This window comes from Filicampus tigris, chromosome 12 (assembly GCF_054856515.1).
Source record: "Filicampus tigris isolate MCC_2025a chromosome 12, RoL_Ftig_1.0, whole genome shotgun sequence".
Lineage (NCBI taxonomy): Eukaryota > Metazoa > Chordata > Actinopteri > Syngnathiformes > Syngnathidae > Filicampus > Filicampus tigris.
In genome coordinates, this window is record NC_141228.1 from 6220246 (window position 1) to 6243853 (window position 23608).

The 23608-nt window shown below is 41.1% G+C and overlaps 2 protein-coding genes across 5 annotated transcripts in view; both read right to left on the reverse strand.

Moving 5' to 3' along the window:
• Positions 1-122: 122 nt before the first annotated feature.
• ndufa7 (NADH:ubiquinone oxidoreductase subunit A7) lies at positions 123-3683 on the reverse strand. Of its 2 annotated transcripts, none has more exons than XM_086047440.1 (4): positions 3473-3683; positions 3209-3258; positions 2840-2977; positions 123-330 (listed from the first exon to the last, which is right to left on the reverse strand). In XM_086047440.1, the coding sequence occupies exons 1-4, from the start codon at positions 3521-3523 to the stop codon at positions 243-245; spliced, it is 327 nt and encodes a 108-aa protein (XP_085903566.1). In that variant the 5' UTR covers positions 3524-3683; the 3' UTR covers positions 123-242. The 2 variants fall into 2 exon arrangements, with proteins under 2 accessions (XP_085903566.1, XP_085903565.1); XM_086047439.1 differs by lacking the exon at positions 3473-3683 and adding an exon at positions 3357-3451.
• A 2206-nt stretch (positions 3684-5889) lies between these two features.
• LOC147138171 (microtubule-associated serine/threonine-protein kinase 3-like) overlaps positions 5890-23608 on the reverse strand; it is a 42836-nt gene continuing 25117 nt past the window's right edge. For all 3 annotated transcript variants that reach the window (XM_086047056.1, XM_086047055.1, XM_086047058.1), the window contains 21 exons: positions 21405-21480; positions 19780-19989; positions 17512-17613; positions 17056-17188; positions 16714-16775; positions 16366-16457; positions 15855-16063; positions 15576-15714; positions 14736-14868; positions 14492-14657; positions 12908-13009; positions 12682-12804; positions 12461-12573; positions 12148-12314; positions 10697-10818; positions 10414-10614; positions 10099-10325; positions 9863-9985; positions 9429-9565; positions 8845-9029; positions 5890-8572 (listed from right to left, as the gene is read on the reverse strand). In XM_086047056.1, the coding sequence (XP_085903182.1) occupies positions 7518-8572; positions 8845-9029; positions 9429-9565; positions 9863-9985; positions 10099-10325; positions 10414-10614; positions 10697-10818; positions 12148-12314; positions 12461-12573; positions 12682-12804; positions 12908-13009; positions 14492-14657; positions 14736-14868; positions 15576-15714; positions 15855-16063; positions 16366-16457; positions 16714-16775; positions 17056-17188; positions 17512-17613; positions 19780-19989; positions 21405-21480 (3877 nt within the window). In that variant the 3' untranslated portion in view covers positions 5890-7517. The remainder of the gene's footprint in view (positions 8573-8844; positions 9030-9428; positions 9566-9862; positions 9986-10098; positions 10326-10413; positions 10615-10696; positions 10819-12147; positions 12315-12460; positions 12574-12681; positions 12805-12907; positions 13010-14491; positions 14658-14735; positions 14869-15575; positions 15715-15854; positions 16064-16365; positions 16458-16713; positions 16776-17055; positions 17189-17511; positions 17614-19779; positions 19990-21404; positions 21481-23608) is intronic.

Here is a 23608-nt window from a genome sequence, read left to right on the forward strand (position 1 = left end):
TTAATGTATGTCATCGACCCTAAAACAGTGTGACCTGTGTTGTGCGTACAGTAATCTGTAGTGGAAACTGGACGACACCTTCAAATGCAATCAAAACAATTAATAACCAACTGGGACAAAAATAAACACAGAATCAGATTTATTTATGACATTTGTAATGTACAACCACAAGACTTATTCGATCCCTGCAGGAGTTCTGGGTGGATGAGTCGCTAATGCTTGAAAGGCTTTTTTGTTCAAGCTCAGAGGTACGGCTGGTCTGTGGAGAGTTCTGGTTGCTTGTACACTGCACCGGGAGTCACTGGAGGCTTTGTTGGTGCAACAGCTTGGCTGGAAGACAACAAGTGGAGATATAAAATGACTTGACCTGAGAATCACATAGGCTCTGACTTGACTTGAGTTGTACAGGTTATAAAGTAGGTCACCATGTTGGAAAAAGTTTTGAAATGATTTATCTTAGTCTCATCACAAAACCCGGTATTTAAACAGGGGTGTGTTGACTTTTTATATCCGCTCTACATATAATTTGAATAGGCATTCCATGTAATTTTGTTTAAAATCTTTGTGTGCTAATTAACAATATATCGCTATATACGACAGCTATAGAAACAGAAACAGACCATACTGAAATGCAGGAAAGTGATACAGACGTCTGTTGAGTATATCTAAATTGATATGAAGTCCACAACAGTAATGTAAAAAAATGGCATGTACACGGCAAAGTCGTCACGATGTCTAACAGTTAGTTTGAAGAGACATGACACCAACTTTTTATAAGTCGTTATAGACTGGTTAACTAATTTTTCTGTTTGGAATGAATAAAAGCTTGCTGCATGAAGTCATCTCGCTTCAGCTTTTCTAAACACCTTTGAAAGGGTGAGCAGCTTTACGCCCCTTTCACTCTGACATCCCTCACGTGTGTATTCTGGTTCTCTGTGTGATGAGCAACAAAAATATACAGCAGAGTCAGAGTGGCAATTAAATTTCCTCTCGATGAATTATAATGAGTAAAATATTTGAAATTAAATGTAAGAGTAAAGGTTTTATCTTGGTAACTGTTTGACTGGTAGTAATGATTTCAATTTCCATTTATTCCTTTAGAGCACATATATCAAAATCAAGGCCCGCGGTTTCTATGGCCCCTGGGATGATATCGCTTTATTATTAGATCCGGCCCGCAGCAAGCCGGAGTGGGTAGCAGAAGTGATCGGGGCCTCCGCGCCTGCTGATGACGTCACGCGTTAAAATATATTTTAGCGTCTTCCAAGAACACAGACGGAGTTTAATGAGCACATTTTATTAGTCCAAGCGGCTACCGTGGGCTGCAGCCGACGCCAATACAGTACGACAACCGTTCAGTCAAGCTCTCCTCTTCGTCCTCCGCGACTCTCGGTCGCATGCCCTCCCCTCAAGCAAGCCGTACGATGCATTCATTAACCTCGGAAACAACACAACTTGGCCAAGACACAAATTCGACCACAACACAGATAACCCAATTCGTTACACTATTTCTGTAACATATTTCTTTACATCTATGTTTGCCACCCCCTGGCTGTTGTTATAACGAACATTACCGCTACTTTTGCGAGGATCGTCCTTCGGTCGTCTACATGCCGACTCAAGACTTCACCTCACTTTTCGTGGCTTTCAGAATCGGATTGTGGTGAAAGGTTATTTGGAGTAAAACACGCTTTATTAAGAAATACCTTATGTTAGAAATCTCAACTTGTTTTATTATTAGTAATTGTTGGCATTTGATAAATTCATTGAGTTCCGATGTAGGCCTGAGATGTCCCACACTGTGAGCCGGCATTGAACGAGCACTAAGTGTTGTCAGCGAGATACGTGCTTTCTTTTCTTTCTCCTCCTTCGACACAGCTAGCTAGTAGTTTGTCCGTGCCAGCAAACTCAGTAGTTGCAGATTTCCCGTGTTTCACCACGTTTGTTGTTGTACGTGAATGTTAAAAGGTGAGTTTAATCATTTAAGTTCGTGTCAGGTAACTGCTGTACATAATAGCCTAGATATGTTCTCGTGAATGATGTCACGTTGATGGTCACTAGTTAGTTATTTCGGTTAGTATGCGAACTATTCTAGTGATGAAACGTGTGAATGTGTATTGTATGTATTGTTTGGCTGATTAATTTCTTAATACAGTGAATTGTAATTTTTGGGCATATTGTTAACAAATGGATATGCATCGGATGATGTTGCTAGGTTATTCTTTGTCTGTGTTTATGCAGACCACAGTAAATAGACGTGTCAAGTGGAATACGGGCCTGTGTTCTCTGACAGGAGCACCCACATCCATACCTTGCCACTCTAAAATAGAGTCAGCTGGAGACATCATACCAATCATATGATCCTCTCCGTTTTACTTCACATTATGTACAGTTCATACAATCTTGCAGCCCGAGTCAACCAGAAAATTGTTTCCAGTTTGGCAGGAGAAACGCAAACGTTCCACTGATATTGTTACACAAGACGGGCAGTGGCTTCTTCTCGGGTCATAAGCGGAAGTGACGTACGACCTGCCTCGCAAAAGTAGCAGTAATGTACTGTATTTTATTTTTTATTTAGTAACTCCGAATGTAAAAACACAGCAGCCAGGGGGGTGACAAACATAGAGGCAAAGAAATATATTACAGAAATATAAAGCGTGACATCATCAGTAGGCGCGAAGGACCCAATCCAATCTGGACATTTTAAAAAATTTCAATGAACATTCTATCAGTCCGGCCCTCGACTTGTAGCAAAATTTTGTATGTGGCCCTCCTTCCATTTGATTTTGACACCCCTGCTTTAGAGGAAAAAGTAGCTTCGGAGGTTTGAGTCGTTTACCTGCCGGCAGTGAGCGCCTTCTGTGAGGACATGACAACCGTGGGGGGCATGGATTCCCTGCGTCCATCTCTGGTGAAATAGTAGTTGTCTGCAAACTTATGGCTCGGTCCAACGGCCAATTTAGGTGGTAGCTGCGTCCTACAGGAGAAGTAAAGTCAATATAATATAGACAGTATGCCCCTAAAGTCATTTACAGTTAGTATTTGTATGAAAACCCCTTCTCGGTCATATAACATAAAACAAATGCAAATTCCTTGACGTAATCTTACATCGCGGTGCACAGGTCATTGCGCAGCATTCATAAGCTTGGAATGTCAACATGAGACTACAATGCTTCATTGCCTCGTAATGTCACCAGATAAAACTCACCTCTTTGCTACCTCTTCATACCGCAGCTGCAGTTTACCTTGAAGGTCATGCTGTAAAGATGCAAAACAGCACCACGTGAAAACAGTCCCAAGAGCTTGTTTTTGTTGTTACTTAACAGTTTTACTTTAAAGCTTGCTGACACAGACACCTTCATTTGAAGACTAATCAAACCCGGCCAGCAACATACATCGGTGCATTTCAAAGTTCTGTTGTCCTCGGCACTCCTGTCTCTAATCATCACGAGACCGTATTTCAATCACTTACCCCCGATAGAAAATTTCGAAGCCTTTGAATAATTTTAGTGGCAGTTGCCATGTTTGCTGTTATGAAGGACACGCAGCTTCTTCTGTTCAGTAACTACATTCCTCAGCACACTACTGACACCCTGCGGCTCGGGTAGCAAACTGCTGCACTTCTCTTCCCTTACATTCTCATCTCCATTCTCCAGTGATGACTCGATTTTTCTCTCACTGTCGGCTGTGATAGGAAAACGATCCGGGCTGACAATCGTAATTGTTAAATTTAATCCTTATGTGTGGTCGAGCCACGAACATGTGACTGTGACGTGAAACAAAACAACGATAGTCGACAACGTGACACGACACAAACAGGAATAACTAGTTGTGTGAAGTGTTGGACATATCGTTCAAGTTTCGGAATTTAAAAATAAATAATAGTTACGACACGATTTGGTTGAAGAGAAATACAAATTTTATTTTTCCACAAGAATACACAGTACTGGGCGACACCGCCAACATACCATGCAATCAAGTATTACAGATGTGTGCTTAATTGTTTCATGCAGCATGCACTGAACAGAAGAGTCCACAGGAGAAAACACAACAGCGTGCCACTTTGCTTCTGAAAATGATCATGTGCTCCTGACATCTTGCTTCCTAGACATCAGTTTGGTTGGGGTAACTCGTGCCATTACTGTTGTTGTTGGCAGCCACCCGAGATGGATAACAGTGGGTGGATTTTTGTGTTCAATATTCCACAAACGCATTATTAATTATAATAGCATGTTTGGACTGATTTATTTTTATTTCATTGACTTCCTCTTTAACCACAATAGACGCCTGTGGAACAAAAGGTTTTGGGAGAACACATTTTCATCATGTGGGAGCTGGACAATTAAAGACTAGACACCAGGGGCTGAGCCAGAACGTGGCTAATGGGAGGGCCTGGAAAAATCAGGCCGGGCCTGAATATTTCCCTCACTGGGCACAATCCTGCTGTCCCGACACATCGTCTATTCAAATAAAATGACAAAGGGAATAATATGAAGTTCAGATCTCCCTTAGACAACCACAATTATGCCATTCTTAACGAAACACAAATTCAAAAATGATTTCATAATTTACCAAAAATTTAAAAGCATATTTTTTCACAAATCTCACTGGGTAGGCAGTCTGTCAATCTGAGTGGGCCTATGCCCATCCAGGCGCACCCATAGCTCCGCCCCTGCTAGACACCCTGTTTTTTTCATACTAAAAAGAACGGTTGCAGAATGAGCATAAATCCAGGTCCATCCAGGTCTTTTTTGGCTAAATTTGGTGTAGAACAACTTTACCTGATGAGCTCAACCATCATCATTCGCTATTGTGTCCCAATACTTTTGTTCAAATAGATGACTGTCATACTGGCTTCCTTACTGTCTTTAACCATCATCAACTTCAGATCTTGTCATTGTATATCCTTATTCTTGATTGAATTAGTTAAGTGTGCAGTTTATTGCTTTTTTTGTTTATCTGATGCCTTGATCACTAGTTTTAATGTATTTTTTTATTTTTAAAGTTGACAATTAGATATATTGTCTACTGCCCATAAATACTTTAAGTTTAGAACATAAAAGAACACTTCCAATCCAAACATCCTCTCAGGTTATTTCAAAAATATGACACCGATCCTGTTGTAGAATTGAACAGCACAAGTCATTTAGCTTGCCGATTTTGCATTTAGCTTCCTGTATTAAAAAAGAATGGCAAAAACAATTACAAAACGTCTACTTTTGTAACTTTCATTGAACTCATTCAGTACCGTACATTTTTAGAACCTCTTTTATGCAACCGAGAAACATAAATTCCTGGGATTAAATGGCTGGCCTGTGAAATGACAAATATGTCTTTGAGATTCAATGAGTTAAGGTATGAAAAAGGGTAGTTTCATTTTGGAGCCGAGAATAAAGATCTGTACAGTACATATCAGGTTTGTAGTAAACAATTCCACTACACAAATCCTAAGGTTTGTGATGAGGGAAAAGAGTAAATATGAAGCTTTGCAGAAGTACACGACTGTACTTGAGGGGAGGGGGTGTAAAGTTAAGAGCAGATCATGAAACACTGCACTAGATTACAGGCAACATCCCTCACGGCAGACTTTGTGGGCTTGTGCAACTTGTCATCATTGTCCTTGTGCGTCTCACACCCTATAACATGTTCACAACCTTATGAAAATATACAACATTTCTATCCATAAAATACAAAAACGTGTTGAAACAAGCCCTGGTTTCAGATTCAACATTTCTATTTACCTTCCACACTCAGACGAAAGTACAAAATTAATGTCTGAATACATTAGCACACTCCCCAACCACGATGTAAACTTTAGTACACTGTTAATGAAGTAAGAACAGGCAAGGTGGCTCACACTTGCTCGTGTGAATAACGACACAAAAGCAACACTTTTATAGCGTTATTTGTCAAACACGAGATGTCAATTAAACAATTCAATGTTTTAAGATAACAAAAGTCCCTCATAACTCGCGGTTGCAAAGAAGACATGGACTTCAATTTGGCTGTTGAAGGTTGTTCGTGTCAAGCACACGACGCTTTGCATTGAACACATTCCAACATGAGGACATCCGACCTGCTTGGGTAAAAAACAGCACAGGTCATCGAATTCAAAAGATATGACTGAGCACATACACAAAACAATGTTAGGACCATGAATTCACACTGCAGAGAACATGGTCAGTCTTAGCTACAACACAAAGATGTAATAGTCAGATGACTAATCTTGACTATTATCTTGGCAGACAAACGCCCTCAAAAACATAAGCGTTTTTCCAAGTGTAAGATTGTGCGCAGTTTTCCAGTTCTTTTGAATTTGACTGTGCAGTCAAGTGAGGGCAAGGTATGCTGTTGTGTTGTGCTTAGAGAGTCCAAAGCAAAGCAGCAAAAGGGTCTGGTTTCTGCATGGATGATTTTCGTACCTTATGTATGCACAAAAAAAAAAAAAAAAAACATCCACCATGTTACTCAGTCTGTACACAAGGCCAAAGGTCCTGGGTGTTTTGACAGGTGGTACTAATGGAAGATTAGGAGAAAGTCAACCCAAACATTTTTTTTTTCCAAGAATATCTTCAATGCAGGCCCACTAGTTGAAACAAGGCATTCTGATTGATATCGCGGTTGTGGAATATGAGAAATCCACCCGTTTTTAGCCATCTCAGGGGGCGACCATTTTCTCACTTCTGTCGACTGAAAATGACATCAGAGTTGCTCAGTGCTCATGTAACAACCATTCATGGTTCAGCTTCAGAAAAAAAAAAAAAAAAAAAGTTAAGCAGCAAAATCCACTCGTTTTTAGCCATCTCAATGGGCGGCATTCTGTCACTTGTGTCGACTGAAAATGACATCACAGTTGCTCAGGTAAGGACCAATCACAGCTCACCTGTTTTCTGCAGCTGAGCCATGATTTGTTATTTTCTGAGCCCCGAGCAGTTATGATGTCATTTGCAGTTGACAGAAGTGACAAAATGGCCGCCCCCAGAGATGGCTAAAAATGGGTGGATTAACTCTTATTCCACAAACGCAATATTTATCAGAATGCCTTGTTTCAACTCGTGGGCTTGGATAGAATTTTTTATTTTTTATGTTTGGGTTGACTTCCCTTTAAGGTAAAAAAAAAAAAAAAAAAAAAAAAAGGTGTATCCATAACCCGATGGAGAAAAAAAAAAAAAAAAAAAAGAATGTAACATTCTAAAACAACTACTAGCACATTTTGGTCCAATAACAATTCCCAGCATTATCAAATGACTTGGTACCACAGCAATTTATTTAAAAATATAGCCATTTATAAAAAATAAAAGAAAATTACATCCAGTCATACAGGCGAAAAGCATCTCATGGATACAAAAAGTTGAGCCTTGGCTGTCGAACCATTGAGAACTTCCCTCCCTTGCGCTCGTTAACGCACGGTGCTTTACATTTGCAATAAATACGACCAGCAGGTCCACAAATATGTACAGTACAAAATTCAAGTAAAATCTGCCACTTTTTCACCTCGCTCAATGCAGGGCGAGGTGTCACTTTTTCGCACACGCTTTTTGCGGCGTCTCCTGTTTGCCCTCGGCCTTCTCGGCTGATTGTCCAACTTGAGCGGAACTGGACGCGTCTTCTTCCAGGATGCAGCTCTTATGGCGAAGGAGGTCCACCTGCTGCTGTGGCTGAGACGAAGTGACGGCGGGCTCCTGCTGGGCCTCCTCGCCGTCCGAACACGGCTCCCACTCGTCCTGCTCCTCGCTCTCCGTCGAGCCCTGCACGGCGATCTGCGGCACGAGGGTGAACCTCCTCACCGTGGGCACCTGCAGCTCCACCTCCTCGCTGTTTTGCGACGCAGCCTCGGCCAGCCAAGTGCTCCTGTGCTGCAGCTGCTTCTGGGCTTGCGTTTGTTGAGCCCCCGGGGCGGCCGTAGCGCTCGTCTTCTCCTCGGGCTCGTCGAAGCTCACCTCCTGCACCGCCTCCTGCTTTTTAAAGGAGTCGCGGCGCTCCGAGAGGTTGAGCTTTCGCATGACGACCAGTTGCTCCGATCGTTCCGGCCCGGAGTCCCACATCCTCTGGTAGCTGCAGAGTCTGGAGTGGTCGACCCACTGGTGAGAGCCGGGGAAGCCCCCCTCAGCTTCTGAGTCAACAAGCAGCTCCCCTTCACTGTAAAAGGGCACTTCCAGGGTGTGCCTGCGGGGGGTGTATGACTTCTTATCAGCGTGATACATCCCAGATAGTTTCTCCGCTGACTGGACCCTCTTGAGGAGGGGAGATCGAGGCGGTTCTGCGCTGCGGGGCCGTACAATGTGTCTCACAATGGTGGGCGGTGACAGGGTTTTGCCATGGAAGGGGTGAAGTGTTTTGGCGAAGCCCGGCAGCGGTGAGGGCGAACGCTGCGGAGAAAGCGGCTGTGCGGAGGAGGAGGAGCAGGCGAGGGGTGAAGGCGGGATGTTGCTGGTTGACTTCCGGCGGCCCACCTTGGTGTAACGCTGCGTGCTGAGCTTGGAACCCAGACCGTGGAGAGAGCTGGGGCGGATGTGTGCGGCGGGGGAACTTGGAGAACTGGAACAAGGTGATGTGCTCTGAGGGGAGTTATCTGCCAATTGGACAGAAAAGACATACGGAAATCTTTGTTAAAAACCTTCTCAATATTGTCAAACGTCACAAAGGAGTGTCAACAGTTTTCAATCAGCAGCCTTTCTTCCTCTTCCGCCTGTTGTTGAGATTTCTAAAACAAAATATAAAACGACCACTGAATATGTCCTCATTTATTCCTCAAACAACATATTTAGCAACATACTGAAGCAAAACGATATGTAGCGTCCTTTTTCTGGGGTAAGAGTTTTTAATATTTCGAATATGACTTACCAAAGGCCTGATGGTCAGGCGCTGGGCTTCGGCAGGGCGTGGAGGGGCCTGGAGAGAGGCTGTGAGTCGGCGAACCTGGAAGACTCTCACTAGAGGAAACAGAGTGGTGGAGACCTGACGAGAAGCTGCGACTGCTGTGCATCACGGTGCTCTGCTTGGATAACTTCTTCAGGATGCTGCGTCTCCTGCAGGACGAACAGCACAGTGAGAAGAGTCCAACACACAAAGCCTTTCAATGTTTTCAAGTGAAGAGCTTTCAATTTTGTCTGTTTGATATTTTACTGTCTTTTAATCCGCATCAATAACACTCGGTCAACAGAACATTTTAATCACAGATGGCTTTGTGTCCCCGATTTTATTTTTGACACAGATTTTTTTTCACAGCACATCAGGTTTTTGAGATATTTTCATATTTCTAAGTTAAAAAAAAATAAATAAATAAATAAAGTTATTTTGACATTTGACCTACAGTTAATAAAGACACACCCATAAGTCGGATCAAAGGTACCAAAAATGTTGGTACAGATGTGCATCCCTTACTGAACTATAACAGGTATAGGCTTTAAGAGGAGGCCAAACCTCACCTATCATAGTTATCCCTCCTCCTGCTTCTCTTGCTGCGACGGGCCATCTTCCCTTTGTGTTTGGTCTTTCGAGCTGGCCCGACTTTGATGGACGTGTTCTCAAGTGCTATGGTCTGGAGCGCCACCTTGCTGCCACTCTGTAAATGTCATTGCGTGACACGAAAGAATGAGCCTAAATGCATAATAAAAATACAAATGCACCACTTTTATTTTTGTTCCCATTTACCATGATCTGAACCGCACCAAAGCGTTTTGTATTCAAGACCAATACGGTACAGTTATACAATTAGAGCTGTGTGACATAACGATATCTATCACAGACACAATATAAAACGTCGATCATATGATATAATGGAATATCATTTGTATTGTGGATTTTTTCAAATGTATTTCATGGACAACGTGTGCACACACGCATGAATCAATATCAATACCTTCAACAGTAGTTCAATCATCTCAGTGTGAACAAGACCTTGGACGGACTCTCCGTTCACGTGGGTGACGAGATCTCCAGTACGTAACCCTGCCTGGTATGCTGGACTTCCCTCATCCACGCTCTGTCGCAAACGCACGGCCAATGCGTGACAAAAGGAGGATCATGTAAAAAGTTTGAATGCCCAGCTCTTCAAGTGGGTCACTGATAAGTTGTGAGTCTTGAGCGCGCACCCACCGACACCATGTGATGCACCGTGTACACGTCGCTGTCGCCCATGTAGACGCGGATGGCCTGCATCGTGAAGCCATACTTCTTCCCCGAAGTGTGGACGATGATTGGCGGCTTCAGGCTACCGGGACTGAGGGACAGGTCCCGGCTGGGGGAGGAGTCGCGAGAGGAGGGGTTGGAGGACAGTGACCTTGGGGAGATGGGACTGGGCTGGAGGCCGCTGTGGGAGTCATCTGGAATTAAAATGAGATCACAGACTTGCAAAAATCGTTCTTTCCTTCCTTTTTACACCAAGTGGACCAAGATGCTTTTTCCTTTTACCTGTGGTAATGATGAGCGACAGAGCTGAAACAGAGGCAGACTTGGGAACTTTGCCTCCACAGGGAAGCCTCTGTCTGTCCGGTGTCTCCAGTTGGTTACCGAAACGTCGTGGGCCGGCTGGCTCTTTGGGGGATGAGTGTTTGGCCCCTGTGCTGTTGCTGCGGATCCTGATCCTCCGAAGTTTGGAAACAACAACTTCGGCTGCAAGCGAGGGAACGAGTTATGTGGATAGACTTAACAGAGCCAAGCTCTACTCATAGTCAATACGTTAGTTTGGAATTACCCTCGTCATCTGTTGAGACAGCAAAGCGCGGCGTCATCTCCAAGCTGTGGGTGCTGCTCATCACCAGGGGACTGGTGCTTCTCTCAGACTGGGAGGAGCTGGGTGATGCCCGGGGGCAAAGGCTACAAAAAAAACAAAAAACAAAAAACGGACTGAACCCCACCCTGTAGTTTTTTTGCTTGGTTTTGCTAAAATGTCATGGTTAGGGATCAATTTGTCCGATTGTGAAGAATATGGACGACTGGTTGACTAGTTGAAACACAGCATTCTGATTAAGATTGCGTTTGTGGAATATGAGTTAAGCAGCAAAATCCACCCCTTTTTAGCCATATCAGGGGGCGGCCATTTTGTCACGTCTCTCGACTGAAATGACATCACAACTGCTTAGGGCTCAGGTAATGACCAATCATAGCTCACCGTCATTGGTTGTTACATGAATCCTGAGCAACTGTAACGTCATTTTTAGTCGACAGAAATAACAAAATGGCCGCCTCCTGAGATGAATAAAAACAGGTGGATTTTGCTGCTTAATTCGTATTCCACAAACACAATATTAACCCATTAAGCACGGGAGCGCATAACCGCGTTTCTACCACTAGAGCCGGGAGCGCCTGTTGCGTCTTTCTACCTTTCAAACCGGGGGAGCGGATACGTCGCCGTCTTTTTTTAATCCAATTCTCCGTCCCTCAGCCAACTTAATGCATCAGAATAACAGAGACCGCGGAGGATGTGGTGGAATTTTTTCGAGCCGTAGGTAGGCTAATGGCGGACGCCGTCGATCGCCGGGAGCTCTGACTAAAGTAAGTAACGGCAGTGATGTATAGTATAGACGACGTGCACGACCAGTGGAACCAGTCGAACGTGGTTTGTAGACAATGACGATATTGCCGCCTTTGTAACATAATAGAGGATGGTAATTAACACTCGATTTTTTAAAAATTAAAATAGTGCTTCTCTTAGCAACTACACGTTATTTTTACATCTTCGATTGAAACAAATAATAAATTCTGCCTGTGTGAAAGCCACATGTCTGAGCTTTTTAATTCTTTTGGGTTTGTCTGCTACAGGGGCTGAGATATTAATCATTTTGTAAGTGTTGAATTTGTGGGAGAACTTCAGGTTTTCAAGGGTAATTCCAAAGTCGACCTTAGGTTTTGGGGAGCTGTTGAGAAAGGCGCTTTAGGCCTTAATGGGTTAATCAGAATACAAAGTTTAGACTAGAAGGGCTACATAGAACATATTGTAAATACAATTTTTTGTGTTGACTTCCCCTTTAAGTGCCACACTTGCTTTTGTCCATGTTTTACTTTTTGATTAAGCAATTAATTTGAAGTGTACTTCTAGAAATAATAATTACACCATATCATCTTGACAAACCAAGTAAGATTAAACAAATGAAAATACTTTTCTCCGAAGCATACAGCATTAGATGCCTAAGGTTGCGCGTGTACCTGGCCATGCGTCCAGGGAGTCTGGGCTCCAGAACGCCCTCCGCTGGACCTGTCGAGGGACTAAACCCTCCAACATCTACGCGATCCTCTTTGTCCTCACTGTGACTGCGATCAGATGAGAAGCTCAAATTGGAAGGTGTCGCCAAATGTTCTGTGCTGCTGTAAACCTGGAAAAACAGGTAACACACACACACATTCATATATATAAATATATATCAAGTTTGATTGCTGGTGCAGGCCAAATCAGTAAACCAAAATACTTTGTATTCATGAGGACTTTTTCATCTCTCCATTGCGCTTGGTTATTTATTACCTTGCTGAAACGATGCGACCACGAGGAAAACTGCCTGATTTCCAGTGAAGACTCTTCGTCATTGGTTTCCTCGTCTTCATCAGACGCCATATGATGATAGCGCTCAGATCGAGCTGAAAACAGATATGTAACATGCTTATATTCACACGTCTTATACTCAACTGAGAGGATTATTTTTAGCATTCAAAATAATGTGTCATATAATCTCGAATGTGGTTTACTGTCAAAGTAGCTCGTATCGTCTTCTGCATCAAGCTGAGGGATGAATTCAGCTTTTTGTCGTAATAATCCATTCCAGTCCAAGCCCAAGAAGAAGGCGTGCTGTTTGACCTCTGAGGCCCCACCTACAGCCGCAGAATGATAAAACATTTCTGTTGTTAAGTAAAAAAAACAAAAAACATTCAAGTGCAGTGTTTTACATAATGATGAGCAGTAAACTCCGTGTACCAGTTCCCAGTCTTTCTAGGGGGCTTTGCTTCAGGAGATGGGTAATCATGTCCTGAGCGTCTATCGGTAAAGCATCGTCTCCTTCAGGCCAAATGATATCATCTGTAAATGACAGAATCAAGAATAATACATTTCAAGCATTGTTTTGTCTATGACCTCAATTCATTTAACAAACGTGTACTATTTTAGTACATTAGGACATGCAAACCCAACAGCAATTAACTGTAAAACCAGCAAGTAGCAAGATGGGCCTATTAAGATGATTACGAAATGGTTTGACAAATTTAATTAATGTACATAATTAGTAACTAATAATATGATTGTGAATCTTAAAGGGGCACAACAATTTATTGACAGTGGCATTCATTATTTTTTATGATTCATGGAATGAGTTAACCAGAGCTGGGAAATTCTGTCCAGGACGTCCATTTTGTGGATGGACGGACAGAAGACAGGATGTCTTTTAAAAAGGATGGACTAAGAAAGGACGGAAGTGGGTTTTCGTCCGTCCATGTATTCGTACCGACGTGTTGTGTTGGGTTCTTTTAAAAAGCAAGACCACTGTTCTCTTCTGCAATACCACAGAGCTTCCTTCATTAATTTACCTGCACAACGCTTTTCATGTGCTTCCCAGCGGTCACATTGCACAGGCATAGTCTGCCCTCTAGTGGTTCATCACATGTATTACCATGGATAATGCCACAGGATCAGGACGTTATTTCACTGACTGAGAGAAAGACGCCCAGCCTGCCTTGTGTGTGTGTCATTCAGAATAGCAATTTTGTTTTGTTAACTGTTAACATTAAGTACCTTATCCCTTTGCATGCTAAGTATGTCCTTGTGTGGGGCATCTTTAGACCGTAAAAATCTCGACCAGCGTATACATTTAAATGACCCGGACGTGGAAGTTTTTGTTTTCTCTTTGTAAGGGCCACAAAATACAGTTTTTAGTGGATCTTATGCCAACTAGTGGAAGAGCACACAATTGCTCCTCCCGTCACTAGAAGTTTCATGACTGGTGTCACAATACATACATTTCAACCCTTAGCTTTGAGTTTTGTCCTTCATCGTAGACCAGAAAAATAACCAGCACACGGACAAAGAGATCCTGTGGTGTTTGCATTGTTCCGTGCGTGACAAGAGGCAAGAGTTGCGTCAGGAAAACTCGTGGCTGCAATTCCTAGCTGAAAAAAAAACATTGCAACTCGCCCAATGTAGTACTGTAGTTCCTGGAAGAATGCTTCCAGACCTATGCCAAAGTGACAGAGAAGTCTGGGGAAATATGTTAGACTCCTGGGGGGACCTCTTTGAGAGGAAAAAAAACATTTAATTTTTACTTTCGTTTTGTAATACTTATGTTGACACCAGTCTTGGAACTTTCCTGAGACACCTTGTGCTTGCTGGCATAGATTGATAGATACATCATTTGTAGGAGATAAAAACATATTTTCAGACAAATGAAATGAAACTGGATCATTTTCTGTGGTACACCCGATGATCTTTGCACATTAGTGGTTGGAAATCACCATTGTAGAAAACGTTACATGAGTCTGGGAGAAGGGTGTCTGAATTTGATCTTCTCACCACTGACAACTTGGCCAAAAAGCTCCTCTGGAGTGTCGCCAAAGAATGGAACACAGCCGACCAGGAACTCATAAAGGATGATTCCCATTGCCCACCAGTCTACCGGCTTCCCGTATCCCTGCCTGAGAATCACCTCTGGGGCAATGTACTCTGGAGTACCACACACCTGCACAAGGAAACCACCACCAAACAATTAGATTTTTTTTTTTTTTTAAAGTACGTCTCAAATCTCACACAGTCTCACCTGTTTATCAACAAACTCTCTTGTATCTTTCTCCATGTGACCCTCATAGAGGTTGGTGGTCATGTTCATCAGACCAATTTTTGAGAGGCCAAAGTCTGTTAACTTAATGTGGCCCATGGATGTGATCAGCAAACTGTTAGGAGGGAGAAAACAAACACTAATTGTTCAAAAGGAGCGTATTATAGGAGTCAGTGTTCATATGCCGTTGATATGGTGACTGTTGTGTTGGTGACGTACAGTATTGTGAATGCTATTGCACACACGGTTATGGGCTTCGCAACTCCAAAGTAATGCTGCAATTGCATAACAACACTCGGTCCACACCCCGCAACCTTATACAGCATATTAAATGTTCCATCACACATGAATACTTTGCTGAGGATCCAGTGTCTGTTGAATATCAAATATCTAATAAACCTCTAGCTAAAGTAAATGGAAAAGGCAGCAAAAGGCATTGTTAAAAAAATAAACAAACAAACAGATAAAACAATAATAAGGTACACATCCGACCCCAACAGAACTCATAAAACCATTCGCGCTGCTACAAACGAGGTGCTTGAGCTGGTCCAACAATATCATTGACCACTAAAGTAGGTGATTTGGTTGCCATGGAGATGACACTGTTCAACCCCGTTATGGGCCAGTGTAGCATCAAAATTCCTCTGAGCTGTTGTTTTGTGGTAAAATGGCATATTTGGCTTTAAACTGTGGATTTGGAATGCCATTGTTAGCACTAAAGGATTATGAGTAAAGCCGTTATTGATGTCAAGGCTGGAAAACTAAGTGATTTACGGGAAAATAGTCTGCACAGTGCGTTCCAAATTTTTTCTTGGTTCTCACTTGTCAGGTTTGAGGTCTCGGTGCACTATGCCGTAATTGTGAAGGTACTCCAGGGCTAAGACGGTTTCGGCAAAATACATCCTTGTCATTTCTACAGGTAGTGGACCCATGTTCTTCAGCAAGTTGGCGCAATCACCACCTAACAAAAAGGAAAATAAAGATCAAAACTAAATTGTGATTGACTATATATTCACATTCACATTACTTGGCATGAAGTGATGGAAGACGACAGTCTGAAGATTATGAAATGAATGCCCATTTTGTCTCCTTTCCTCTTACCCTCAACATACTCCATGACCATGCAGAGGTGGCGTCTCGTCTCGAAAGAACAGAACATGGACACAACGAAGGGGTTCTCTGCAAAAGTCAAGATGTCTCTCTCCACAAATGCTTGCTGAATTTGGTTCCTCAAGACAAGGTTTTGACGATTTATCTTTTTCATGGCAAACCGCTGACGAGTCTCCTTGTGGCGGACCAGATAAACAGCTCTGTCAAACATCACATGTTAAATAAACATTAGGCTTTCCCCCCATAATGATTACACCACTTCTTTGATTTCACACTGAGTAAGTACATTTATGAATTATTTCAGTATTCATACATTTTGTGACATTTTTGATTGGTAGTGTGCCATGAAGATTTCTTGGCTCAGTAAAGACTGGGAAAGAGACATTTATATAATGAATACATGGATGCACTCTAATGCCAGTTGACAATGGCAACGCCAAGTCTCTCAGTTCTACAAGGAAAAGAGCGATGGAAGCAGGAAACAAAGGAAATTTCCACTTACCCATAAGCCCCATTACTGATGAGTTTAATGGTCTCAAAATCGCTCTCAAGAGGTTTCCGTCGTGTTGGGGTCACCGCTTGTGGGGTTTTATTCTACAGTAAAAGCAGAAAAAAAGTGAAGCACGCTGAAACACACTGACGATGACAATGTAACATGTTGACATTTAGGCTGTATCATTTAAACGGATGTTATGGTTTTACCAGCAACTGTATTTGCTTATTGTATCTTTGTAGGACTATACATTTACACAAAACATTATTCCATAATTTTCAATCTAAAGCCACAATTATTGACACAGAGATATTTACATGATACATTTATAGAAAGACTTGGGAGATAAAAGGTCACCTCCACATCTGGCTCAATTGACACTGAGGGACTGCAATCGCACTGTTGAAGCTGCACCATGTCTAAAAAAAAAAAAAAAAAGAAATTGGAAAATGAAGGCAACTAACCTTACCCTGTGGCGCACGTGACATACTTGTGATGTTGTACCAATTATTTAAGAGATAGACTTCCATGATTTTCTTATTGCCATAACAACACTGGGCACATTTTTCATTGAACTTCTCGTCACTGGCGACGATAACTAGAAAGCTTAGAATCAAAGCGCAAATTTGCGAGAAACTGGGGGCACACTGAACTGTCCATTAATGAGGTTTAACTATTTGCGTAGGAGAAATTCTTTACCCTCTAAAGGGTTTCGTGTCAAACCCAACTGGCTGATGATGTATCGAGGGATGTCTGATTTGATCCCCTGGCCGACTTTGGCATGACCTTCTGCCGCCTCAAGCAAATGGTAGAACTCTTCCGGATCAAATTCCTGTATCGACAATAAACATCTCATTAATTCATAGCAAGAAAATGTGTACATGTATGTGCTTTATGTATATGTGAATATGCATTAAAGTGAAATAACAGTGTTTCTGAAAGACAACTAATGCATGGACAATTCATTTTCAGCGATTAAAAAGTGAGCACATTTCAGCTCTAAAATGAGGGGTTTACCATTCTGGTCAAATAAATATACACGAGCGAGGAGATAATTAATTTCGGCACTACTTTACTATGAGTTCATTTCACCCTGTTTCAGTCAAAGTGGCATAATTTTCAATTGTGAGAAAAACATTCTCAGAGACTGCTTACCAGACACTCGAGGAGGCGAGCCGGCCGAGAGATTATGATCAGGATTTTCCTCACCAGCTGGATGATGACAGTCACCTCCTCACTTTCCGAGCGCTCGTAGGCCTGGAGAACAGCAGGGGAGCAGGAACAGAAAAATGTCAAGTTTATTTATACAGTGCTTTACACTGAATGACTAAGCAAGACGCAAAACACTGCAAACAAATACCATAATAATTTAAAGGGGAAAAATTGAGGAACAACTAAAGTCATTAATAGTCTAAAATATGACTACATTTTAACAACCCCCCCCCAAAAAAAAGATAAACATTTTTTTTTTAATTCATGGTACACAATGCGTTACAAGCAGATGGGTCTCACGCTAAAAGAAACATGAAGGAAGATGCTGCCGCATATGAGTCAGGTGTTACGTCCTTTCAAACAGAGAGTAAATGTCTGGACAGGTGACATCTGCATCCATCAGCAATAAAATTTCTTCCACATCTCCGTAGTCACAATCGAGAGTACTTATTCAGAATATTTCTTCCTCCTCAGTTAAAATAATACCCGCATTTTATAGATATAATTGATGTCTTGAGAAACACCCAGAGCTCAACTGGTTATGGAGAAAATGGATGAAAATAAACAAAATATGTCTACTGTATTGTGTGCTTGTACTACACATGCATACAGCACAGTAAGTAAAAAAATATATATATTATTGTATTTTAAAGGAGAAGTCAACCCCCCCGCCCCCCAAAAAATAAATCTTTGCAATAATATGTTCTATGCACCAGGAGTACCAATAATGCTCGCAACAACATTCGCTATGTTTAACTTGATCGTGGTGGTCATAATGTAATAAACATCCATTCCTCTTTTATAGCGCTTATCCTGACTACACAGTAGGGTTGATTATCCAGATCTATCCACCCATTTCTATAACATTTAGGGAGCTACACCATTGTACACCAACAAATACACTTGGGGGGGTATTTTATTTGCCAACCAATTTGGACTGTTATTTATCTCACTATAGTATCAGAAACAGACAAAATAAATGAACAGAGTGAATTAATAGAGTTTGAACAAGTGTAATGGTTTGAATTAATTGAGAAGATTCTCAATAAATCTTGTTGTGAAACTGAAGCCTGTTCTCAACAAGGCACTGCTTGTAACATGAATTAATGGAATCAGAAAAATAAGCTTTTCGTTAGATGCTACTATAGGCTTCCAGTATTTGGATAGATTAATTTTGCTCAAGTCTTAAAATCTGGCTAACATTATTAATTCCAGTGGGCTAAATCTGAATGGAAACAATAAGTACTTGAGCTAATCGCTGAGAAATTCAGAACATATTATTGTTAACAGCAGGTTTTTAATGTTTGTTTTGGGACACCCTGTATATTTTTTAAAAAATCCTACTGTAAATATAACAGTTGAATTGTGTGCGTATATAGTACCTTCCATATCAAGGAAACCAATTCATTTCGGCTGTAGAAACAGCGGGTCAAGCATGGCTTCTGACTTACAGCATGCAGAACAACAAGTAATGCTGCAGTTGTACATTTTCTTGAAACATTTACAATGCTGTGGTAAAGGTAGTAAAATTCACAGATTACAATGGGGAACACAATTTATATCGAGTTAGGACTGATAGCTGATTATAACAAACTTTTGGGTGCAGAATCAAATCATTTTTTTCCCATCACATCAAGTTTTTGAGCTAGAGGCTCCCCGTTTTCTTAAAACATATGAAACAAATGTGTATGTATGTAAATGAAACACTAAAATGGCATGGTAAACAAAAAAAAAGCACAAAATGAAATAGAATGTACAACGGTATGCCCATAGTTACAAGGTTAAGAGAAAAGCTAACACTAATTTCTCTTAATTCCTACTATGCTAGCTTTGTTTGCAGATATTGAAAGTACTACGGATGGATGACCTACTGGGAGCTGCACACACAAGCACAAACAAGTTGCCACATAGCTTTAGATGATTCCAATCGTAATCAGCTCTTACTACAATTACTACAGCTAATCAGTGGAAATTTGCTTCCATGGAAGGTAAGCTGTGGAGAAAAAAAACTTAATGTGATAGAAAAAAAACTGCCTACAATTTTGAAATCAACATGCCACTTTTACTTTTAATCTAATTCAACAGATTTTTTTTTTAAATGTCCCCGAGTGTTAAGCATCAACTATACTGCATTGTCCGGTTTTCTGTAAAGATCAACACTTCTACCTTTTCTATTAGTCCCCCTATTCAAATCACACAATGCATCCTCACCTCATGAAGCAGCTTTTCCAACTTCTCCTGAAGTTCAGCAAAGTAGCGAGATGTAACCAGACCTTTCTGGGACTTCTCCAAACAGTCACGGACCAACTCGACCAACTGGTGCTGGATGAAACCCAACACCCCATCAGCCAGCGGGAGAGAGCTGTCTGGAGAACAGTGAGTAACAATTTCCAACAATCTCTCCTCCATCTGGGCTGTGGCCTATGGAGGAAAAAAAAAAGGAAGAAAAAAAATTATATAATCCATTACCACCGTTTAAAATCAAGAAGTAATTAAGGTTGTCACATACTGCAACATGAATAATGTGGGTGACTTCATAGGGTTGTTGATCACATAATGATTGACACATTTTGACTGAAAATACAATGAAATGCCATATTTTGCGGTTGGGCATTTGCAGATTCGCCTATCTGCTGAAAATCTTGGCGTTGCTATTAGGTTTGATTGATTCAATTTTTCTTTCCATCTCTATCTCAGATTTGCTGGCGCTCCTTAAAGTGGAAATCAACCCAAACATATTTTTTTCAAGAATATGTTCCCAGGAGGCCTACTATTGAAACACGGCATTCTGATTAATATTGCATTTGTGAAATATGAGTTAAAGCAGCAAAATCCACCCATTTTTGGTCATCTCAGTCATTTTGTCATTTCTGTCGACTGAAAATGACATCACAACTTACCCAGGTGATGTGCTCTTTACTTGAGCCCTGGGTAGTTGTGATGTCATTTTCAGTCGACAGAAATGGCAAAATGGCCGCCCCCAGAGATGGCTAAAAACGAGTGGATTAACTCTTATTCCATAAACGAAATTTTTATCAAAATGCCTCGTTTCAACTAGTGGGCTTGCATAGAACATATTCTTGAAAAAAATATGTTTGGGTTGACTTCCCCTTTAAATGGACCTCGTGCAATATCACGAGTAAAACTAACATAGCAGGTGTAATTTGCCTGTACTCACAACATTTATTATTGGGCGTAGATACAGATGGCGAGTTTAATGACTTCATGCTGCTTATGTAAAGTGCTTGTGCTTATAATTGTTTGCCCATGTGTGAATTCAGGTCAGTTTGTACTTGCTTTTTATTTAGAATACAATCCTAGCTAATAAATCTCATTTGTTTGTATTGAATAATTTAACTAATTTAACTATTGAATACAGTTATTTATGTTAATATGAGTTCATGGTGGAAAAATGAAGCTTCAAATTTGCCTCATGAACTAACTGTTGTATTTTGTGAGTCCTTTAGATGGCACTGTTGGTTTTATTAAAGGGGTTTAAGAAATGGCAAGTCAGTGCGCTTCCAGCCCGGTGTTGAACAGTGTGCCATCTGGATTAGTCAAAATATACAACAACTGGTTCATGAAGCGGATTTATTTTCCCACACATGCTTGGCATTGGTGCTTTATGCTCCTCTCCATTTGAAGTGCTTTGCCGCCATTTTGTGGCACCTCTGCGCAAATACCCCTCTTAGGGAGCAGTGTCAATTAGCGGATTTTCATATTCACAACTTTTAATCTTTACAACGTAGACATGTTTTAGTTGGTTAACTGTTAGCATTTCTAAAATTATATGCATATCTTTTCTGCTCAAATATGAACAGATTTTTAGAGCTCACCTTTGGAAAGCGTTCTCTGTAAACATGGTTCATCATGACTATCTCATTGTCAAAGGAGACGCTTGATCGCCCGGGGCTGCAACATGAACCAAAGACTTGATTATTACATTTAAACAGCTCAAGAGATGCATTAACATTTACAAAAAAAATATATACATATATAAAGTTGCTTTGAACTGAGACTCTTGGTTGGGAGTGGGATGATGTCAACAACAACAAAGTCAACAAAAGAAGTTTCTGAAGTGACATATTGTCCATTCACACAACTCGAGAGATGAAGGATACGATATTGGGACTTCTAAGCGTCAAGTTTTAAGTTGATTGTTTTAACAGTCTCTATATTTTGCATGCAAGAGCCAAAACAAGCACGTCTGCTTTTCACCGTTCTTTGCTTTCAGCCCACATGGATTCAATTTCAAAACCAAGCAAACAGGTGCTGGTAATCCTAGCTACCAACCAACAAATGATATTTCATGGTTGCCACCTTTGTGTCAGTCATATGAATATAAGAAAAACGATATAATTTATAATAGTTAAGAACAACATGCCAAAAATATACCTTTTGAAATTAAACGTATGAAACAAGGGGATGCGCTGTTGCCCTAAAAAATGTAGAGATCTTAGCTGAATTCAGGAACTAAATTTCCCTTCAATGTTGTGGACCAAAAAACATGGCCATGGAAACTTTAATAGTGTGCTTCATTAGCCATCAAAATACAGCAAAACTGCATTTAGACTTCAAAGAGCACTCCATAAAAACTAAGATTCAGTTGTAGTCCGGCTAAGAGCAATCAAAACACTACTTCTGGCCTTCATTCTTTCACCCTTCTGTTTTACCAAGAATTTGTATAGTGAATTTGGGAATGAGATGGTTAGACATCATAGACTAAGCCAAACTGTAACTAAACTTTAACCTTAAAATGCGAAAAAAAAGTTAGTTCCAGTAATACAATGTTTTTTAAACTAACAAGTGAATGTGTTTTCCCACCTGAGTTGCAAATTAAAACAGCATGATGACGCAATGTGGCATTGGCCTGACCTCCTATCGACTACATCACTATAAGGATTATGTAAGAGCATGTCCGTGCCAAAATCCATTAGTCTGGCCTCAAGTCTATTCACTTCTATCAAACTAAACATTCTAATCTAATCCCATATTTTGACACAGTAGTGATTCATTAACTGCCAAAAGCAGCATTTGGTTTTCAGCTGCATATGATTGGTACTGCTTAAAGCTGTCGAAAGCTGTTATCGGAGTGAATTTCACAGTCAGGTTTTGATGCATGTGTTGTACACGTGTTTATATTTAAGCAGAGGTTTTCTAGCCAAAGAGTGAATCACTGGCAGCGCTTAGTTATTCATCGACAGCCACATCAGAGTGGATTTAAAAAAAAATAAAAATAAAAAAATAATATTTTACAGAAAACCATGGCCGGCGGTCAAAGCTTTAAGCAGAAAAGATGCAAAGTGAACCTATCACATGCAAACATGCTCCCTAAGCCTTTTTGTTGTCACGAAAGCCACCTCAGACTGTATGGTGGATGCCCAACTGACAGTGGCGCTAAAGCCCTCATCCCAATTCTAAACCACCCCCGCCATCGACTACAGTTCAGCAGCGGGATCCCTGCGGCACTCTGTAAGCCAGCACGCCTACGCATGGCACACCATGGTGCCAGAACACAGAGCACTCAGGCATCAAACAAACAGTGCAACGCGGCGGCAACACACTAAAGTTATCAAAAATCACAGCTAAACTGTCGGATGTCCACCTGACCGTCGGCCTGCCTGTGTGTATAATCAATGAGAAACATCCAGTAGATACAGATTCATTTTTTCTTGGTCAAGAAACAGCTTATCATCCTCGACACATTATTTTTGTCCTTACATGAGCAGTCTGCCTTATCGGCGTCCTTACAAAGAGAAGATGCAATAATTGCCTCGACTTAATGCAACAACAACATTTGTTGCATTCAATCTGTGTGAAGACCGTGTTTCTGCACATTTCGGTGTGATGACAAGCTAAGATGTTAACAAGAGTTTTGTGGATCCTCTAAAAACCTCAATTGCAAATTGGGACATTGTATAAAAGGTACATAAAAAAATACAATGACTTGCAAATCCGTCTCAACCTATATTCAACTGAATATCCCACAAAGACAAGACATATAATGTTCAATCAGATAAACCTTTGGGGGTGGGGTTGC

Bases quoted from the DNA above. Each gene is read 5' to 3' on its own strand.
- ndufa7 (XM_086047439.1), bottom strand. From the start codon at position 3,446: ATGATTAGAGACAGGAGTGCCGAGGACAACAGAACTTTGAAATGCACC. The intron at 3,259-3,356 runs GTGTCTGTGTCA...GCATCTTTACAG, and splicing joins TGATTAGTCTTCAAATGAAG to CATGACCTTCAAGGTAAACT. The intron at 2,978-3,208 runs GTGAGTTTTATC...CTTCTCCTGTAG, and splicing joins TATGAAGAGGTAGCAAAGAG to GACGCAGCTACCACCTAAAT.